The 21312-nt window shown below is 31.8% G+C and overlaps 1 protein-coding gene across 1 annotated transcript; it reads left to right on the top strand.

Moving 5' to 3' along the window:
* The first annotated feature begins 4305 nt into the window (after positions 1 to 4305).
* LOC145316489 (lamin-like) lies at positions 4306 to 20854 on the top strand. The gene is made up of 6 exons (XM_080157053.1): positions 4306 to 4602; positions 5372 to 5479; positions 14152 to 15456; positions 16216 to 16416; positions 19173 to 19338; positions 19758 to 20854. Exons 1-6 carry the CDS (start codon positions 4366 to 4368, stop codon positions 19877 to 19879), a joined length of 2139 nt encoding a protein of 712 aa, XP_080013179.1. The 5' UTR covers positions 4306 to 4365; the 3' UTR covers positions 19880 to 20854.
* Positions 20855 to 21312: the final 458 nt, after the last annotated feature.

The raw sequence follows: 21312 nt of genomic DNA, 5'->3' as shown, positions 1-21312 counted from the left end.
TATATTGAGGGTGGGTGTGTGTGGGGGGGGGGGGGGGTGGATGGGAGTTAAATGAATAACTTTTGATATTGTTATTGTGGGTTTAGTTTGTTATTACTTTGATTATTTCCTGACATACAGTAGCTGTGACTTAATAATATTTGTTGTTCCCATGTTTTCAGTAAGGGCTCGAAACCGGTGAATATCCGCTGGATTAGAACCGGTTCTCTGCCATACTGAAAAGTCATGCATAACATCGCATTCAAGAAATTTTCCACGAATATCAATATAGAAATCACAAAAATAATACCAGTATTGTTACCCGGGCTTTCGGCCCCTCGGGCCCAATAAACCTGGATTTAATACAATAATTTTTCATTTTAGTATCCGCGGAATGCTGTCTATAATACGATGCGATAAATAACTATTATAGTATTCTATATTTTATCTTCAAAAAAAAAACTACTTAATTCAATACCTACATATATTTTATCTCTAATTTCTCAATATTGAATATTACTATACTATCATGTCAAATGAAAATAAAACGCCAGTGTTATCGAAGCGTTACTGTCTACGATAATATGAAGGACGCAAATTTATACTAATTAAATTATTTTATCATATGTGTTTCATACAAATTTTTCATGCTAAGGTGCTTTTCTGATTCATATTTTTCTTAAAATGTGATATGAGTCATATATGAAATCTAGCTTGTAAATAACAAAATTTATATAAAAAAATGGTTATTTTTCTAATAGTCTATTAGGCAAAAACAGTATATTTAAGCATTTTTGGCGGCTTTATTGCGGCTGCATTGACTTGCAAAACTATCTATTTATAAAAGTTTTACCTTTGTTATTATTTGGAAAGAAAGTTCATAGCCACAGACAACGATAATCAATAAAATTAGATGATTGGTTTTATCAGGGATTTAAAGAGATAAGACAATGGCCGATAAATTGATGTACATCCCCAATAGTGATATGCAAAATTACCTCTTTTGTAGATTAAAATTAGTGGTTGAGACGGTTGGACACTTATCTTAGTGTTCCAATCAATCAAAATTCAATAAAAGTCCCCTAGGTTGTTAAGCCAACAAATAAGAAAATGTTATTATAAGACTTTGGGGACTAGGGTAATAAACAACCCATTGTCCCCTCCCTCTCTGGGTTTTATTTAGGACAATATAATCAAAACTTTTATATAATGATAATGACAAACCCCAAACTGTCCCAGTTTTGAGCATGACGATTCCAGTTACGTCATATACGTTTCGGGAAAGAAAAAGGGAAGGGGGGAAGAAAATCTCTTCAAAAGAGATGGGAGAAAAGGGAAGATATTTTCTTCCCCCCTTCCCTTTTTATAAAACGTCACAGGAATCGTCTTGCTCAAAACTGGGACAGTTTGGGGTTTCTCATGATAATTATTGGGAAAACATTCAGGATGGTTATAAAATGTCCTAAAAACCGTCGAAATTAATACAGTTAGTCTTTACCATTATTTTTCAATCAACAAGAATATTTTCCAGTATGGTCTTGAAACCGATTAGAACCCGTTTTAAGCCACACTTCGTCAATACTAATTTGCTTAGCCTGAGCCTTTGGCACCCCAGGAGGGCTAATAAAACTGGTTTTAATCTTATATTTTTTTTTATTTTAATGTCCCCAGAAAGCTGTCTATATTCGATGTGATAAATTTCTATTCTCGTCTTCAGTGGCGTGCACAGGGTATTGTGATAGGGATGCAAATATCTAGTAAGTGAAAAAGAGAGTTTATAATCTTCCATCCAATCCAAAGACACTGGAGCCGTCAGCCTTTGCCTTTAGAGCCATTCCATATCCCTAAGTTATTATAATAAAACATAATGATACTTATTTTATCTAAACCGCTGTTAGCTTGTTAATGCAATAAATGTAGAAAGTATAGATGTGTAACCCAGACAACTACCTGGAACCTTTTTCGTCTGCTAGCATACTGTTTTCTTTTCTTTTGTAACGACTTGGCTGTGTTAATATTTACGACACTATTGGCTGATATTCAAAGACCCAATCGAAAGTCGACTCAGGGTCCACAGGGTGGGGACATACAGTTATTTAATACCTTTCCCCTCTATTGTTTTCCTTTAATGTTATTGGTGCGCTACTTTACTGTTAATTTTTACTGTTGATAAACAAAGCAGAGGGCGTAGTTGTATTATTAAAGGGAGGATGCAAATAAACATTTCAATTATAATGTTATATATTTCCAGAGAGATGGGGACTATGGGCTGTTTATTACACTAGTCCCCAAAGTTTTACAACAACGTTTTCTTATTTGTTGGCTTAACGACTTTGGAACTTTTTACTTAACTCTGATTGGTTGGATTATTATGTTAAGTGTTCAAACGTTCCAACCTTTAATTTAAATCTACAGAAGGGATAATTTTGTGTATCATCATTGGGGATATACATTAAATTATTGACTATTGTCTTATCCTTTTAGATCCCTGGATATTTCAATCCTTCATAGTAATAATATTCTAACCATATGGATTTATAATTGTGCTATTGATTTATTCGAAATTTTAACCATAATTATACATAATGCCTGTAAATTTCTGTTTGACAGCAGGGACCTAAAGGGATAAGACAATGGCCGATAAATTGATGTACATCCTCAATTTTGAAACACAAAAATAGATTACAATTAGTGGTTGAAATAAGTGGACACCAACCAACCAATCAAAATTTAATAAAAGTCCCCAAAGTTGTTAAGCCAACGAATAAGAAAACTTTATTATAAAAATTTGGGGACTAGGGTAATAAACAGCTCAATGTACCATTTCTCCATGGTTTAATAGCAAAGTTTTTTTCTCACTAATTTCTCTCCTCAATTAAGCCTGATTTTTCAGAAATAATTTTGTCATCCTACTTTTAGGTTAGGTTAAGTAAGGTTTACGATATACCAAAAGGGCTATGAGTGTGTCAGTTGCACGATATTGAACCAAGAGGAGGTTTATTTTGGGATCAGCTTGCAAAAACAGGATTTTTCTTTTCAATAAGATACTAAAAATAACTTTTGTTATAAAAATTCCTAATTACAAAGAACTCCATTTGTTAAGTTCGCAATATAGGCCTAGGGCACAATACAAAACATAAAATTTCTATATTTCACCAACTAATCACATAAAGAGGGGAAAATCGTCCTTGGAGCTCTACTTAGACATTGTCTTAAAAAATATAACAAGCAAAATTGCTAGCTTAACTATCTAGTATCAATATGTATGTCTGTATTAAAAAAGAGGGGTGGGTTTCTGGTAGAATCCGTAATGGTGTGTGTTTTAAGGCTTAAAAATATTAGTAGAACGGTAATATTCACTAAATATGTGTATTTCTTATTGAAAAGAACTATAGACAATTTAAAAAAAAAAAGTTAACATAAATTTTTATCGTTATACTACTGTTTTTAACTTATAACACATAACCTTTACGGATTTTACCAGAAACCTACCCCTCTCTTTATTAATATTTAGAAGAATTTTTTATTTTGTTACCTATTCTTTTCCTAAATACAAAATTTATTTACTAATATAAAAAATATTAAAAATTTTACATATTTTTTTTGTTGAATCTTTTTAAAAAAGTAACAGGATCTGTGTCTGTCTGTTTGTTTGTATCCAAGGACCTCATGAAACGCTGAACTGATATGGTTCTCTTTTTCGTCTCATAGATTATGGGAAGGTATTAACTAATTTTGGAGAGGGTACCACCAACCGCCCAAAAGAAATCACCCCAAGAAAAGAAATTACACCAGCAAATTTTCTCCTTTCACTTTTCAAAACTAATATGAGAGAGGCCTCTAGGGGCGTAGCCCTTAGTAAAATATAAAGGAAGAAAAAAAAACTTTTTAATTCATACTATTTAGTGAATCTTTTCAACTAACAAAGCCAAAAAAATTATAAAATCAAGGCGTGTCTCTTTTTTATGCTTGACCACTTAAACGATCTTTTTACATGTATTTTATTATCCATGAAAAAAGTCCACAAAATTTTATTTTTTATACTGAGGTTTTAATCCCCCTAAATGGTTTACACTATCCTATTATATAAAGTAGTAAGGTTTTTTGTTTGAAGCTTAGGATTTCAATAACTTTTAAAACAATTGTTAACAATTTAACTATTTTTTTTTAGATTTAAGAGTCTTGGGATTGTTTTAGGCTATTCCTCTGCCCTCTACCTTAAAAAAGATCCTCTAGATATTAGGGCGCAGCTGCTAGTTCAATATAAAGCTTCTAAAAAATAACGGTTTAAATAATCCAGTTAAATTTTATTTAAAAAAAACCCTATATTTGATGTATAAATTTCAGATAATTTAGATTATTGTGTAACAAGTGAATAACTCAAATATGCCACCTGCGATGCGTCCCCGCGTCATTCAGGTCGACAGGAGCAACAGGGGCTTCGGCCTCAGCCTCATATACAGGGGCCTCGACAAGTACGAGGAGAAGGACACCGGCATTTTTGTGGCGCGTGTGGTGCCGGGCGGTCAGGCCGCCAGGTTCGGCGTGAAGGAGAATGATAAGATTATCTCAATTAACAACAGAAATCCTCGCAATGTAGATGATGCTGTCGGAATTATTAAGGTTGGTATACTTTTTTATGGCTTTAAAACTGATTATTTGCCGCTTGATTAGAACCGGTCCTAAGCCACATTGAAAAATCATGTATCGAATCGTATTATATACTGTTTTCTACGAATATAAAATGTAAAAACATAAAATTAAATCCAGTTTTGTTAGCCCCGAGATACATTTTTATACCCGCGAAAAGCTATTTATAATACGATGCAATAAATAAATGTTGCAATTCAACTCTTGTTTAAAATTAAATGAGCAATTATTTTCCTATTATTTTGGAGAAAAGAAACTTTTCTTATAACTATATTTGATTTTAAAAAAGATATTGTAATATCCCTCTTAATGGTTTACATTGAAGCTTTTTATAGTGCCTATACAAAAATGACGTCATTCTGGCCTACCATGGTCCATTAATTTGTATACTGGCCTGCCATCGGTAATTTAGTCTGTGTTATGGCTTATCATTGGTCATTTGTATTGTATGGCGTCATTTTTTAAAGTACTATGAAGAGCTTCTTTACATTTTATCCTAAATAACTATTTATAAAAATAATTTATATGGATCTTTGATTTAGGAAGGGGTTAAATAACTGTATTTCCCCATCCCAAGGACCCTGTCACTACTTTCAATTTTGTATTTGAAAATCAACCTAAAGCGTCGGGAATATTAACACAGCCAGGTGGCAGAAAATATTTTGCTAGCATACGAAAAAGGTCTCTAACAGGGGAATCCAGGTGGTTACACATAGATTATATTTATAAATTTATTGTTTAGGAGGCTGGAAAATCCATAAAGTTGATGTTGTTGAGACAAGAAGAGGTCCCAGATGTCGTCGTTGATGATAATCTCAGTCTACAGTCAACAGATATGGATTCCACTTGGGTAAGTTTTAAAAAATTGATCCATGGAAAGAAAACAAAGTAGCGGGTTTCGTCATAATTTCACAGTAGCCTTTGATATGATATTTTAGGTTAGGCAAATGTTAATGATTGCCCCGCAGGGGATAGAAATAGTAGAAAAGCTACTGTGAAAATACGACAAAATCCGCTACTTCGTTTTCTTTCCTTGGTCCAAAGATTTTCTCATAGATACCTAAAGTCGTTTTATATTATTATAAACACTTTTTTTTCCTAAATAGGAAATGGATGATCAAAAATATAAAAATCATTTCCCTGTGCCAGTAAAGCTTAAAATCAACCCACCCCCAAATGAAAAAAATGTTAAAATATAATTTTTATTTTACTCTACCCCTTGTTTTAAGTGCTTAGAGCAATATATTCGAGAAGGAAGAATAAACAAAAACATATATTAAGTAACTTAAATATCTTAGTTAAAAAATATTTGGCAATTATTTTGATTATTTTGATATTTATTTTATCATGAAAACACTAGTTAAATCCTGATTAAATCTAGCTTTTCATAAAAAAGTCTTTTAATAAAATTCTGATATTTAAAGTTCTAAACGTTTTTTGTTGGTTTAATTATATTTTTAAAACACTTAACTTTTTATGTCAACCAGTGAATTGATTGACATATGTTGGATTTAAATAAAATATTTTTAAATAAGTACCAGGGAAAAAGGAAAAGGGAAGCGTAAACTATAAAATTGTAATTCTTAAAACTCACGTAAGCCTAAAAGTGCATATCAATCTTTAAACCAAAAAATTATAGCAGAACCCCCATCAAGTATAAACCCCTACAAGTTAAATTGGCAACAAATCCTATTATACAATCTTTGGATGAATTTTGAAGTTTCTGACTTCAATTCCCTTATCCCTGAAACGTGTTTTTTTTCACGGATTTTAATCATATAAAAGAGTTGGGAAATTATAGAAATCGTCCTTCATACCATATTAAAGTTAATATTTTGAGAACTTAATAACTGAGTTTTGACTGTAAGTCGAAGCTAAGTGCCTATAAAACTGACACCATACAATACAAATGACCAATTGTGGGCCAATACACAGACTAAATTACCAATGGCAGGCTAGTATACATTTTGATTGACCAATTTTAGGCCAGTATGACGTCATTGTATAAGCACTAATAGAACGCTTCTTTGGATTTTTAACATTTATCTATATAGATAGTTTAAAAATATGCCACTTTTTTAGGTTTTTTAAGCACTCACATTAAAAAAAACATTTTATATTGATATATAATCAATGAATATAAGTTTACATTATTATTTATGAATCTCTCTATTTTGCTGCTTCTTGATTATATCTATTTTACCACTGATATTTCGTGATTGCACACTGAATGGCTTTAGACTAAACCCAGCATATACTTTTATCGCATTATTTTAAGAAACATGTCGCATTAATACGTCCTTAATGACGTAACTTTTTTATTACTATACAAATGACGTTTCATATTTTTTAGATTTTTTTAAAGGACGTGTTGTGTACCAAAAACACGTCGTTATCTTTAAAAAAACGTCACCAAAAAAATATAAATAATAACAATATTTTGAATTTAATTAATGACATTTTATCTTAAATAACGGCGCATTAAAACGTCAATTTTTCCTTTAAAACGTCCAGAAAAACAAGATGGCCGCCAAACTTTCAAAATTGTATTATAATTTTTTTATTATTTGTGGTAAATAAAATGATTAAATTTAATTCAATTTAAATCATTTAAGGCTGTATTAAGACGTCAAATTTTTATAAAACGTCAAAAAAAACAATATGGCTACCAAATTTGGTAATGTATTATTTACTTACAAACAAAATAGTAGAAATAGTTCAGGGTTAAAATTAATCTAATAATTTTGATTCAAACACATAATATGTTTCTATTATTTCATCGCTTACTTACAAGTTCTTGACCTACATATATGGTTCTATTCTTTCTAGAAGGTCTCACCAAAAAAATTAGTTTTCATAATATACATGCATAAAGGAAATAAAATATAGATTCATAGTGGTGTCTGTAGTACTAATATCCTTCATTTCATTACAAAATAATAATTGTCAAACTAAAAATAAGGTCAAAACATTGAGAAAACAAAGCTAAACAATGAGTGATTTCAACTGCCATCTAGTGTCAATATCAGTAACTATTTGATCCATTTCCTTTTTAAATTTATATAAGATCATTTTAATGCGTCCTTATTTATCAATACGTCATTTAAATTATTTAATTAATAAAGATGACTTATTACAAATAAAGGACGTTTTGACTCCACATTATTTATTTTATTTACTGTCACATTAATATGTATTCTAAAATATATTTTAATATGTGGAAAAAATAGAATATGACGTATTGAAACAACCTTAAATTTTATATTTAATCAGGCATTAATTTGTAATTTCTTTTTTTAAGAAAAATAATGGCAAATAAAAAACAATTAAGGCCTTATTAATAAGTCATTTTCTTTAAATACGTCACAAAAAAGACGTATTGAAAATTAACGACATGTCAATGCAACATTTCTAAAGAAACAAAACCACTTTAGTAGATGCTGGGAATAGTCCCAAATTAGTCCTTTTCAATATTTTATTTGGTCAATGGTCATGTTAGATTTTCAGCAGTTTTAGAAAAAAATTCCCATAAACAGGGGTAATTTTCATGGATCCAAAGGGATAAGACAATGGCCGATAAAATGATGTACAACCCCAATGATGCTACACCAAAATTACCCTTTCTGTAGATCAAAATTAGTTGTTTAAACGTTTGGACACTCAACTACATGAACCAACTAATCAAAATTTATAAAAGTCCTCAATAAATAAGAAAACGTTATTACAATACTTAGGAGACTAGTGAAATAAACAGCCCAATGTCTCTCACTGGGTAATCTTTCTAAAATTTAATCTAGCCTATCAAAATAATTAATAAAATTTCTCCTAAATTTGATAAGTAACAGAAATGCAGAAAGTATCATATTTTAAATAAATCAAAGAATTTATGTTAATTTAATTCAACTCCTTATACATTTATTATATTATTTTATTACTAAATCAAAGATTAAGGGATCAATACAAATGCTTTAATAAATTGATTTTTTCAAAAGTTTTTTTACTTCTTTTTTTATGCTATAAATTGTTTTACAATAATAGTAAACTAAACTGAAATGGGTCCTTTTATATAAAGCAGTAAGATTATTTGTATGAAGCTTATGATTTCAATAACTACTGAACCGAATGAGTTATCTTTTTTAGGGAAGCTTTTAGGCTATTTCAATTTTAGATTTAATCCTTGAGATGGTTTTACTTTTAGGCTATTTTCCTGATCCCTCATTGATTACAGATCCCGTAGATTTTAAGAGTGCAGCCTCGAATAAAATAAATACAAAGGAAAAAATAAAAACATGCCCATTATTGACAAGTGATAAAAAGTCACTTTACATTAATATGTAGAGAAACACTTTATAGTGCCTATAAAAAATGACTTAATACAATACAAATTACCAATTATAAAGAATACACGGACTAAATTACTAATGGCAGGCCAGTATAGAATTTCATTGACCAATGGTAGGTCAGTTTGAAATTTTTTCTATAAAAAGCTTCAAATATAGAACAAGTTTTTGGTTTATGATATTGACTTAAAGTATTTTTTTCTACATCTAAAATATTGTAAAGGCTGATTTGAAGCAAAAAGGAAATTAAAGAAAAAATGAGATGAGAAATGTTGGGTAAATTGTTGGTAAATCTGCCATTTCCTGTGAAACATTGTAAGGATGTGTACCAGGGATCTAAAGGGATAGGACAATGTCCGATAATTTATGTAAAACCCCAATGATAACATAAAAATTACCTCTGGAGTAGATTACAACTAGTGGTTGATACTTTTGGAAACTTGATAAACTCATAAACCAACCAAGCAAAATTCAAAAAGTTGTTAAGCAAACGAATAAGAATAAGTTATGATACAACTCACGGGCCTAGCTATTCTAACAATCAATTCCACAAAAAGCACAAAACCTTGGAAGTAAGTTGGGTGCATATCTTTTTTTTCGTGTAACTGAAGAGGCATGGGTAAGAAGAGGAGGAAAAGGCGAAGGGTGTTGTGGGAAAATTTTCCTTTATAATTGTTTGTCAGAGTCAGAATTCCTTTTCCCTGATTTATACGAAATCCCTTTTCTTCTGCAAGAAAATTGTTGAATGAAAGTATGAAACATGAGGAAACCACAAAGTTCACGACTCACTGAGTCCTCCTGTAAATTAAACCTTTCATAATTTTCTGGGCCTTGAACTTGTCAAAAACAAAAATGCATTTTTTTTGCGGCGACGCCGCGTGACACGTTTTTGAGAAAGTATTTAAACTTTTAAAACAAAGTTTTCAAATATTTAATAAAAAGTTGTCTGACTTTACAAGGTAATTAGTAGCGTAGCTACTCGTTGATTTGATTCATAATTAAGATCAAGAATATAAAAGCGAAATATCTACTTTTTATTAATATCCTTATGGAAATAATAATTTATTTATCAGTTCTATTTATTTAAACTTTTTTCATACCTTGTAACAATAATAAGCACTTTTTCGGCTGTATACAGTTTTCCTAAGAATATAAAACTGTTTCTCTGCTTCGCTTGTTAGGTTGTCCTTGTCATATACAATATCAATTTAAGTTCAAATACTATATATATATACTAGCGGCTTCGCCTCTAGCCTCTAGGGGCTATGCCCCAAGAGGTATAATTACATCTTCTATTACTTACCCAGCAGAACGGATCACAAATTTTCGCACCTACCCAGCAGGAAAACATTTTCTCGATTAAATAACGAATTCGCAAAATTCGTAAAAAAATAGAAATAAAAGAAAATAGCGATTAAATTACGAATTTGCAAAATTCGTAAAAAAAAAAAAAATTGGGGTTGAGGATTTTTTTGTTTTTGGGGGGGTTGGGGGTGTCCCACCCCCCAAAAAATAGCTTGAAAACCACCGCAGGACCAATAGGTATATACCCTGAAGAGTAGAATCCGATCGGTTCAGTGGTTACCGAGATCTTAAGCTTCAGACGGACGGACAGACAGACAGACAGACATCAAGCTACTTTGTATTATAGATACTTATCCGATTATAGCTTTCACAGGGAAATGGATACTTTTTTTTGCCTCTTTCTAAATAAATCATAATAAAAATATCTTATATCGTGTACATAGTCTTTTTAGCAGAACTCGGCAGCCGTGCCTCAGCCGCGAATAAGCCTTTGAACATGTTTGGATCCGTTAGTTTTGTTTTGTTTTGAGGGATTGTCATATTTGGATCAGGTTTATAGACTTCAAGCTAACTTTTAAATTTGTAATAGTTTGATTTCTTAAGACTTACAGGTGACAAGGGCGCTGCTGCAGAGCACTGCTTTTTAGCTTTACAAATAATATGCAATGATTTTTCCTACGTTGCCACATCCCTGTTCCCTAAAATTTGCATCCTTGGTCATTTTTTTCCATGTCTTTTACGGTCCATAAATTTTAAGGTTAATGATTTTTAGTTTTTCTCTTTCCATAGACATTTATATGCTCCATGAGAATGGATTTATCATTACTTGGATCTTACACCAATCAATGGATTATCATGTACTCTAATAAAGAGAAACGTGTAGCGGGCTAAAATAACGATCACCTCTTTCATCCCCTTTACCTCATCTTCTCCGGCCCTTTCTACTGGATTAATGAAATGACCTATAAATGACAAGGATAATATTAACTTAAATTGATTACAATTTCTCCCCAGTCATAATATTTACGTATATTCTACTACATCCATTACCTGCATGAGATTTGATTCAGCAGTTTTATCGAAATGGGAATTGTCGAAATTTTGGATATTTGTTGCGATAAACTAGTGGTGGAATACAGAGAGAGTGGGGACAGTATGCTGTTTATTACACTAGTCCCCAAAGTTTTTTTTTAACGTTTTCTTATTTGTTCACTTAACAACTTTGGGGACTTCTCATGAATTTTTATTGGTTGTTTCATTAAGTTGAGTATCCAAAAGTTTGAACTAATAATTGTAATCTATAGAAGGGGTAATTTTGTGTATCATCATAGGGGAAACATATTTATCGACCATTGTCTTGTCCCATGGATCCCTAAGCTAATGTGTTACAATTGCAGAATTATGAACTCGCTATTGTTTTAGTATTTTAGTCTGCTAATTATAATTATAATTATACTTAGTATTCAACTTTTAAATTAAGTATATCTTGCAAGGTTAAAAATAATTTTTATTTTATTTAGAACAATGCAATTTTTAATTTTCTGTCATTATAGCTCTGTTACTTGAAACTATTAATGTTTATTTTAAATTGGCGTTTTAAATCTTCCATTTAGCCTGTAAGGGAGGCACATACTTTCCGCCAATAATTTTAATTTACAGAAGGTATAATTTTTTTTTTATCATAAACGATTTTGTACATTAATTTAACATTGTCTTATCCCTTAAGATCCCTGCATTAAACTGTCTTTTCTAAAATTTGATTTGACAATTTAAATTTAATTATTATTACTTAGAAAAAATAAATATTATGATTTACTGTAAAAAAGAAAGAAAATGAAAATGAAATTTCAAGGTTTTGTTTACTTAAAAAATAAAGATAAGGTTCTTTTATTTAACATGAGATAAAAAAGAATTAGGGGAAAGAAATGAATATTTCCTTACATGCTTATTCATATCAGGGATGACAACATCCATAAAAGCAAAGCTTTGAAACGGTAGCAAAAACTGAATAATTTTATAAAAGTCGTAACAATTTTGTAAGTAAACTGGTTGAATATCTGCTTAAATACATGATATTGTTTAAGGACATACTTACATTTTTAGGACTTGATCATAGAGATGCTTTGCTTATAAATGTGTACTTTGTTGTTATAGGAATCAGTTTTAAAAAGTTAGATCAATCGGATATTTTTATCACATAAAAGAATAAAGAGTAGTTGTTAAAAAGTTAAATATCAACATGTTTAAAATGGACGTATGGACCTTCCGGTAATGATTATAGAGTTGCTACGCTTTCTAAATTGTACTACTACAGGAATCACCATGCAAAGTTTGGAATCTGTAGGACAATTCTAACCTGTTTAAATTAACGAAAAGAGCTAATCTTTACGGACCGACCCTAATTTTAGAAAAGCTTGCATTTAATAAAATTCTTTTTGGAGGGTTAAAATTTGCCTAGTAATCTGATATGATTAGTGTCGCTCAAAGCGAAGGACAAAGACGGTGAAAGTTGGTAGATTTTCTTACGAGAGGGGGTTGTTTTCAGGGAGGGGAGGGGAGGGGGAGGGGACCTTTGGCTGTTTATTACACTAGTCCCCAAAGTTTTCTCATTCATTGGCTGAACAACTTGGGGGACTTTTAATGGTTGATTCATTAAGGAGAATGACCAAACGTTTAAACCACTAATTATAATCTACAGAATGGGTAATTTTGTGTATCATAATGCGGATGTATAGTAATTTATCGGCCATTGTCTTATCCCTTTAGATCCCTTGGTTGTTTTTGCTTGCGTTTCTTGGTGTCCATGAAAAATTTGTGTATGTCTATTTTATGACAGTGTGTGTGTATGTGTGTGTGTGTGTGTGTGTGTAAAAGTCGAGGAATTTAAAGTCTGTACCAAGAAAAAATGCGTGCATGAAGGGAGGACGATTTCTTTGTGGGTATTACGTTTAATTCAAGAATATAAGGGTTTGGCATAAAAAAATATTTTTCAGGGATCTAAAGGGATAAGACAATGGCCGATAAATTGATGTAAATCCCCAATGATTACACACAAAATTATCCCTTCTGTAGATTATATTAGTTGAAATTTTAAAACACTCAATTTAATTTATATTTTGATTAGTTTAAGATTTATTTATCAACTATTAACCTATCCTTGTTTCCCTGATTAAATCAAAATGCAAATCTAAATTCTTAATATTGCACTCGAAGACCTTTGTGCACAATATACATATATCATGGAGAAAGAGGACATTGGTCTGTTTTTTTAAACTAGTCCCCAAAGTTTTATAATAAGTTTTTTTTCGTTGGCTCAGTAAGTTTGGGGACTTTAATTGAATTCTTATTGGTAGGTTTATTTAATTGAGTATCCACACGTTTCAACCACTTATTGTAATCTATATGGGAGAAGTTATTTAATGTTGTATTATTGTGGATGAAATTCAATTTATCGGCTATTGTATAATCCCTTTAGATCCCTGTCCTTCTATTTATAAATATCTCCCAACTACCAAAGGAAGTATTTTGCACACATTAAATTGGGGAAAGATTTTTTTTATCGATGGTCTTATACATTTATTCCTGACAATATGCTTATTGCATTGCACACATAAACAAATTCTATAGTATAGTATTTTTAAATCTCCACCTTATTTGAGAGTCACTTTGTCCTCCTTTCCGTTCGAATAGGCGACCAAATTGGAATAGGATATACCCCTATTTACAATGTGGATATTGCCTTCTTAGTTTCAAATATAAGTCTGCCCTAAATAACACTGACACTTCTCATTACTTTCTTCAATAATATGATGGTTTACATTTTCAAATATTAATTTGTAGTTTAATTTTAAAAATTTGATATCCTTTTTTTGTTTAGATGCGTAGTGCTATTGGTCAGCCCGGTTCAAGAACTGGTTCTGTGCGCAGCTTCAACACTCAATATGGCGGCCGCCATACCCCAGACAACAACAGCCCGGCTAGCCAGCCTCGCTCATCCACACTGCCCTCAGCAGCAAGCCAGCAGCAACAGCGCTTCCTTCAAGAGCAGGAGGAGTACAGGCAGCGTCAACAGCAAGAGCTGCAGGCGGCTCAGGAGGCTGAGGCACAGCGTCAGTATGAACAACAGCTGTTGATTCAGCAGCAACAACAGCAACAGCAGATGATGATGCAGCAAGAGGAACAGGACAGCCCTGTCAAGCAAAACGTTAGGGATTTGATTAACAAGCATGATCCTGATTTGTTGATTAAGCAGACCATGAGTACTCCCAGGTATAACTCAATGCAGGAGGAAACAAGACAATCAATGGAGAAGTTAAATATCACACAGCAGCGCCCCAAGTCCCCGGGAGCCATGTCCAGCAAGTCAAGCAGGTACAAGTCCACAATCAGCCTGCATGAGCTCGGCCTGGATGCCTATCCATATCCAGATATGCCAGAGAGCAGCAGACTTTCCAGAAAGGAGGAGAAACAGACTTTACAAAATCTTAACAACAGGTTAGCTGGCTACATTGACAAGGTCAGGCAGCTGCAGAGAGACAATGCCAAGCTTACCAAACAAATAAAGCACATTGAGGAATATCAAAGTAAAGAGGTAACAAATGTAAAACAGATCTACGATACTGAAATAGATTCTCTGAAAGAGGCCCTGGACGGCCTGTCTCGCCAGTACAACCAACTCAAAGTCGCCTCCGAGGGACTGCTGAACGAGAACGAAGATCTCAAAGACACTCTGCGTAGGAAGGACAACGATCTGAGAAACACTGGCGACATTGTGTCAAGCCTTCAGGATGAGGTGCGCCAGCTGAACAGCAGGCTCGGAGACATGGAGAATGCCAAGAAGAAGACTCAGGAGAAACTGGACGAAGTCCTCCCAGAAATTGCCAGGCTAAAGGAGAAGCTAAACGACGCCAAGAAGCAGCTTGACGACGAGGTGCTGCGCAAGGCCGAGCTCGAGAACCAATGCCAGCGGCTGGACGAGGAGCTAAAGTTCAAGATCTCGCTGCTGGAGCAACAGCTGGAGGAGGTGAAAACAAGGAAGGAGATTGAGATTACAGAGATGGACGGCAAGCTCCAGGAGGAGTACGAGGACAGGCTGCAGAAGGCGCTGAATGAGCTGAGAGATGTGTATGACAAACAGATGGCTCAAAACAGAGAAGATTTTGCTAAACTCTACGAGACTAGGGTAAGTTAATTTATTGCTAGTATGGCTTTGATGCGATTAATATCCGCTAGATAAGAAACGTTTCTAATCCATACTGAAAAGTCATTTATCGTTTCGTAATATATCCAGTTTTCTACGAATAATTGTACATTTTTATATCCGCGATAAGCTGTTTATAATACGATGCGATAAATAACTATTATTTCATTGCCAGATTTTGAAATAGTTAATTTGTATGATTTTAAAATAAAAATCTTGCAATAACTAAGATTTGATATGAAATTAAAAGAAACCACATTTTGCTCTAGTGATTTTAGCGGTTAAATTTAATTAAAATAAGAAATATTTGAGGAATCTCAAAAATAAGCAATACGCTAATCTTTGATTTGTACAAAATCTTTTTCATTATCAAAATGTAAAGACTAAATAAAAAATCTTTTATTTAGAAAATAGGATTATTTTTTTATCTTCCATCGACTTATCTATTTACCCATTTCATGATTTGTTTTAAAAATCAGTATCCAGGCATTTTATTAAAGATTTTACTGCTTTTTACACTAGTCACTAAAGTCTTAAAATATCGTTGCCTTTTTCGTTTGCTCAACTACCCTTCATTGATTTTTTATTGGTTGGTTCATTTAGTTGAGTGTCCAAACTTTTCAATCACTAATTGTAATCTACAGAAAAGGTAATTTTGTGCATTATCATTAGGGGAGGTGCTTATTATATGCCATTGTCTTATCCCTATAGATCCCTGATACTAATATTTATTTTTTAAAGGTGCATGAGCTGCAGAACCACCTGGCCTCTGAGAGAGGCAAGGCCTCCTCCAGCACATCCTCCCTGGCAGAGGCTCGCAACAGGATTGAGACTCTGGTCAATAAGATCTCGGAGCTGGAGGGAGCCAACCTCAAGTTGAACCAGAAGATCTCCGACCTGGCCCAGGATATCGAGGATCAGAACTCAAATCACAAGGCACAGGTGACACATTTTTTATTTATTTTTGAAGCTCTTTATAGTGTTTATAAAAAATAACGTCATACAATCAGATGACCAATGATAGGCCAATACATAGACTAAATTACAACTGGTAGGCCAGTAAACAGAATAAATTACCAGGCCAATAAACAGATTAAATTACCAATAACGGGCCAATACACAGACTAAAATACCAATGGAAGACCAGTATATATTTTAATTCACCAATAATTGGCTAGTATGAAGTCATTTTGTATAGGCTCAATAGAAAGCATCTTGATTGTATTAAAGCTAAAAATTTTAAGTATACTTTCTTAAAATTATGTTTATAAATCAACTAAAACAGGTTTCTTTAAATGTACATATAAAGAGATTCCTTTTTGAAATAAGGGTCAAGAAATATTTATTTGATATTTTCATTTAATTTTTCTATTTAGAAAACAAAACAAAAATTTTTATGAAAAGAATATTCATAAATCATGTAATTTATTTTCGCATAATAAGTTATCTACTGAATAATTATCAATCATTTATCAATATTACCTTAAATAATAATCTATCAATACAATTGCCTACGGCATAAAAATTAGAAATTTCCTCCAGAAAATAAAAATAGATAAATTAAACTTAGGAGTTGTGATATTTTCAATTAATAATCCGGATCTAGTGCAGTTAATGGTAGAATGTTCAACTTCTTGGTAATGATTATCTCCAAAATTCTATGAACTTTGAGGCTGCTAAACGGCCAAACGGTGGACGCATAGATTATGCTCGAACAAAGTTTTAATCTACAAAGAAAGGTCTACAAATAATCTGGAATAATCATTACTCAATAATGCACAGTTATTTCGCAGTGCACATGAATGCGCGAAAAAGACTTGTAGGTATTACGCGTTTTTTCTTCAGTGAAGCTTTACCTGTGTATCATTGGATCTTGGCTATTTCAGATGATTTATAGGCCTTATAGGAACATTTTACCGCGAACTGAATTAGATCCAAAAATCCAACAAAACATTGCAATTTCTTGCTTCTGATTTTAAATGATATATAATCAAACATTATTTGTTTTAAAAATAATTTACTTTTATATTTGTCAAACGATGTAAAATGAAATATTATTTTTTTGCGTTGTTTGTTATCAAATATTTGTGTAATTTGATATTTTATTGTGAATACAATATAGCTCATCTTTAACAGTTAGGAATTTGTGTGGATTATTTAAAACTTGAGCAGTTGATACAATGATATAGATCACTAAACTATGGAAACATTTCTTTATATAGAAACTAGCGGCTACGCCCACGACGTAAATATTTTCTTTTCAATATCTATTAAAATTAGCTGTTTACCAAAAAATAATTTTACGACTGTTAGATGTAGTTTGTTATATTTTTTGTGATTTCTCCTGGGAGGGTTGTTGTATCTTCCTCCAAAATATTTAGAAACCTTCCCAAGACATATGAGAAACTATCCTGTGAAGGAGAACCATATCGGTATAGTGATTAGCAAGATCCTTCTGTACAGAAACACAAACAGATACACAGAGATCCTGTTACTTTTTAATAAGGATAGGCATTTCATTTCTATAATTAATTGTTTATAGAAGTCTTATTTAAATATAGTTTTAAATCCATTAAGTCACTTGAGTAAACAATAATCAATTTATATACTTGACCGTTTATATAGACAAAACAAGGAGCATTTTTAAATTTTAGTTTTTTTTCATTAGTTTTCAATAAAACACCTACCAAGGCCATTGAATATTGATAATGATTTACAGTTATCCATGTTAAATTTTGGGCTATTATTTGATCAACATAATTATATATATGTGATCGACAAAAACTGTACAGTTGTTAGAAAAATTATTAAGCTCTTTACAGTGCCTGTAAAAAAAATGACGTCATACAATACAAATAACCAATGATAGGCCAATACAAAGACTAAATTACCAATGTCAGGCCAGTATACAGTTTAATTGACTAATGGTAGGCTAGTATGACGCACTGTAAAAAGCTTTCAAGCAAAATTGCGAAGATAATTTATTTGTAAAATCTTTTTTTGCAAGGTATTGCTATGAAAGATCATGTTTCAACAAATTTTATTATGCTTATTCAGACAGTTTATTGACCTAAAAAGAAAAGGCAAAATATCTTCAATCGATAGCATAGCATCCTTTGCTCGTAATAATGAATAATGGGCCGGCTAGGTTAGGTTAGGTTAACCTGCAAGGTTAAAGGCTCCCGATGAGTTTAAGATTAAAAAGTAAAAAGTAAAGGGGGGATGGGGGTTATATGGTTCACTGGTCGGCAAGGGTGGATGGGATTTTGCCTACAAAAGTGAAAATACATTTTAATATGTTCATAAAATACTCAATAATAATAGTTTTATTAAAATATAAATTTTCTATATAGAAATTCAATATTTCATGACTTTTAAAAATTATCTTGAAATCTTTTCAACATTTTTATTTGGAGTAAAATTTATTTAGTTGCTTTGTTATTAGTAAGGGAAAATGAGAAAAAAAAACTTTTTCATAGATTATTTTAATATTCATTGAATTTTTGTTAAACAATTGACCCTAAGTTTTCAATTAAATTCAATCACAGAAAAAATAGTTTTAGCTTAGCGAAGTATTTAATTCAGTAAAACAAACCTTTTTATTATTAAGCTTAAATTGATAGATCAATTATATACGAAATATCATAAAAAAAAAAATTTTCTAAGAACAAACATTTAACAATTTTTGTTTATTTTAGTTGACCGCCAAGGACGACGAGATCAAGCGGTTGTTGGACGAGTTGAACAACCAGATGAACGAGTATCAGACCCTGATGGACACGAAGGTTGCCCTGGACATGGAGATAGCTGTGTTCAGACGTCTCCTGGAGTCAGAGGAGGATAGGCTGGGTATTAATATTGGAGGTAGGAAACTTATCAATTAACAAGGGGGCCAACATCCATAAGTAGTGAAGCAACCAGAAGAATCATAGATCTAAATGCGGCAAAGGAGCTGAATATTGAAACTTTAGTTGAAGGGGAGGGGATACTAGTTATTTAAGAGAGCATTATTTATCAGCTTTCCTCGGATAATAATGAAAAATTATAAGATGATTTCCAGTTTTGTTGGTTGGCCTTAAGGGGATTAAGGTCCGGATTTAAAAAAACTGGTATTATAATTTTTCAGTTTACTAATAGTAGAAAACTGGATAAACTGCGATGCTATAAGTAATTTTTCATATGGCTAAAACCAATCATAATTCAGCGTTTATTAATCTGTTTTGAAGCCATCTGGAATAAAAGATATAACACCGCCATCAAATTTATATGTATTTCTTTTTTAGATGATTCCTTTGACGAGGGTATGATGGACCATAGCACCCCTGAAATACACAGAGTCGTCACACAGAACTCTACAGAATCAAATTTCCAGAAAAAGATCACTGTGTCTCAGACTCAGCTTTAAATAAATAAATATATATATTTGTATTATATTAGTACAAGTGTGCGGATACAGATTCCCTGGCTTCAGATAACCAGTAAATAAAAGGCGGGAAATTTAAAATCTCCTGTTACTGGGCATCTGAGGCCCGGACATCTGATATCACACTCATGTATGACATGTATTAATAATGGAATAATAAGTATTAAGATTATTTATTTTGGAAAGATATTTTCAAGGCTTTTCATATTATTATAATGATTTTATTTAACTTTTATTAAAAAAACAGTATTTTAATCAAAGGCTGATTTTCAGCAGTAGAATCTATAAAAGTTGCTGGTTTCTCTTCCTTAATTATACTGTTTGATACATATTTATTTAAAAAGAAAATAAAAAGCACAATTTTTGCCATTATGAAATGTTACTTATGTGTAGAAAACACTCTTAGTTATATCTATTATGTTATTAGTTTTGCTTTGAATTATTATTTAGTATTATCAGGGCTCGGCAGCTGACAAATCTGCAATAATATCGTTTTTTTAAAGTAAACCAACAACTAAGCAATAATTTTAGGCAATCTAGTTTTATTGGCGGCTTGTTTGCAGGTGCAGAGCCCTGTAATTTATACAAAACATTCCAATATGTACAACTTAAAAAACTGCCAGTAAAAATGTAAATAAAAAAATATTATTTTGAAAATTAATCTTATTTTTTAAACTCATTTTATTTGTAAAAATACTGACATTTTTTGCAATTTTAACTGTATAATAAAATTTTTTTAAACATCAATATTATATAGGATCTCCATTTTATGTAAAGGAAAATGTTACTTTTACTTAATTTGTGTTTTAAAAGAGAAAATTTGTAGTTATAGAGCTTTTTAAAAATTATTTGTTTATCAGTTAAAAAGAGCTCTATTTATATTTAAAAATGTTAATTTGTAACAGATGATATTTTTGTAAGTTGTGAAAAGTAATAAAAATAAATTTGTATAATCAATGTTATTTTTTCAAAAAATTTCTTCCAGAAGGAAGAAAGAGTGATGTGATTAGTGATAATCTACAACCCGTTCTTTTCTCAAGATAGTTAAGCATATTCTAAAGAGTCCCCATTCCTTCATTTTAGCTCCTAAACGACAAATCTCAATGATTATTAATACTAACAACGCGGCTTTGAATTTCAATTTTCTGTGATAAAGAAAAACGCAAATTAGCTTGATACAGGGAAGGGAGAGGTTTTTAAATAGTAAATTACGCTGGTACCCAAGGTTTTATGACTACGTTATTTTATTTGTTGGCTCATACCTTTGGGCACTTTTAATAAATTTGTATTAGTTAGTCGAGAACTATTAGTTTCTAAACGTTTCAACTAGGGTTGGGCCGGATACTTTTTTTGGCCGGATTCCGGATATCCGGTATCCAGCCGGATATCTGGCCAACGCTTGATATCCGGCAAAA

The sequence above is a fragment of the Acartia tonsa genome, chromosome 4 (assembly GCF_053477335.1).
Source record: "Acartia tonsa isolate MP-2025a chromosome 4, ASM5347733v1, whole genome shotgun sequence".
NCBI classification, from domain to species: Eukaryota; Metazoa; Arthropoda; class Copepoda; order Calanoida; family Acartiidae; genus Acartia; species Acartia tonsa.
The sequence above is the reverse complement of the archived record's forward strand: the minus strand, read 5'-3'. Positions and strand labels throughout refer to the sequence as shown.

Coding starts and splice junctions, on each gene's coding strand:
- LOC145316489 (XM_080157053.1), top strand. CDS start 4,366: ATGCCACCTGCGATGCGTCCCCGCGTCATTCAGGTCGACAGGAGCAAC. Junction 5,480..14,151: donor CAGATATGGATTCCACTTGG/GTAAGTTTTAAA, acceptor TTTTTTGTTTAG/ATGCGTAGTGCTATTGGTCA. Junction 19,339..19,757: donor GCTGGGTATTAATATTGGAG/GTAGGAAACTTA, acceptor TTTCTTTTTTAG/ATGATTCCTTTGACGAGGGT.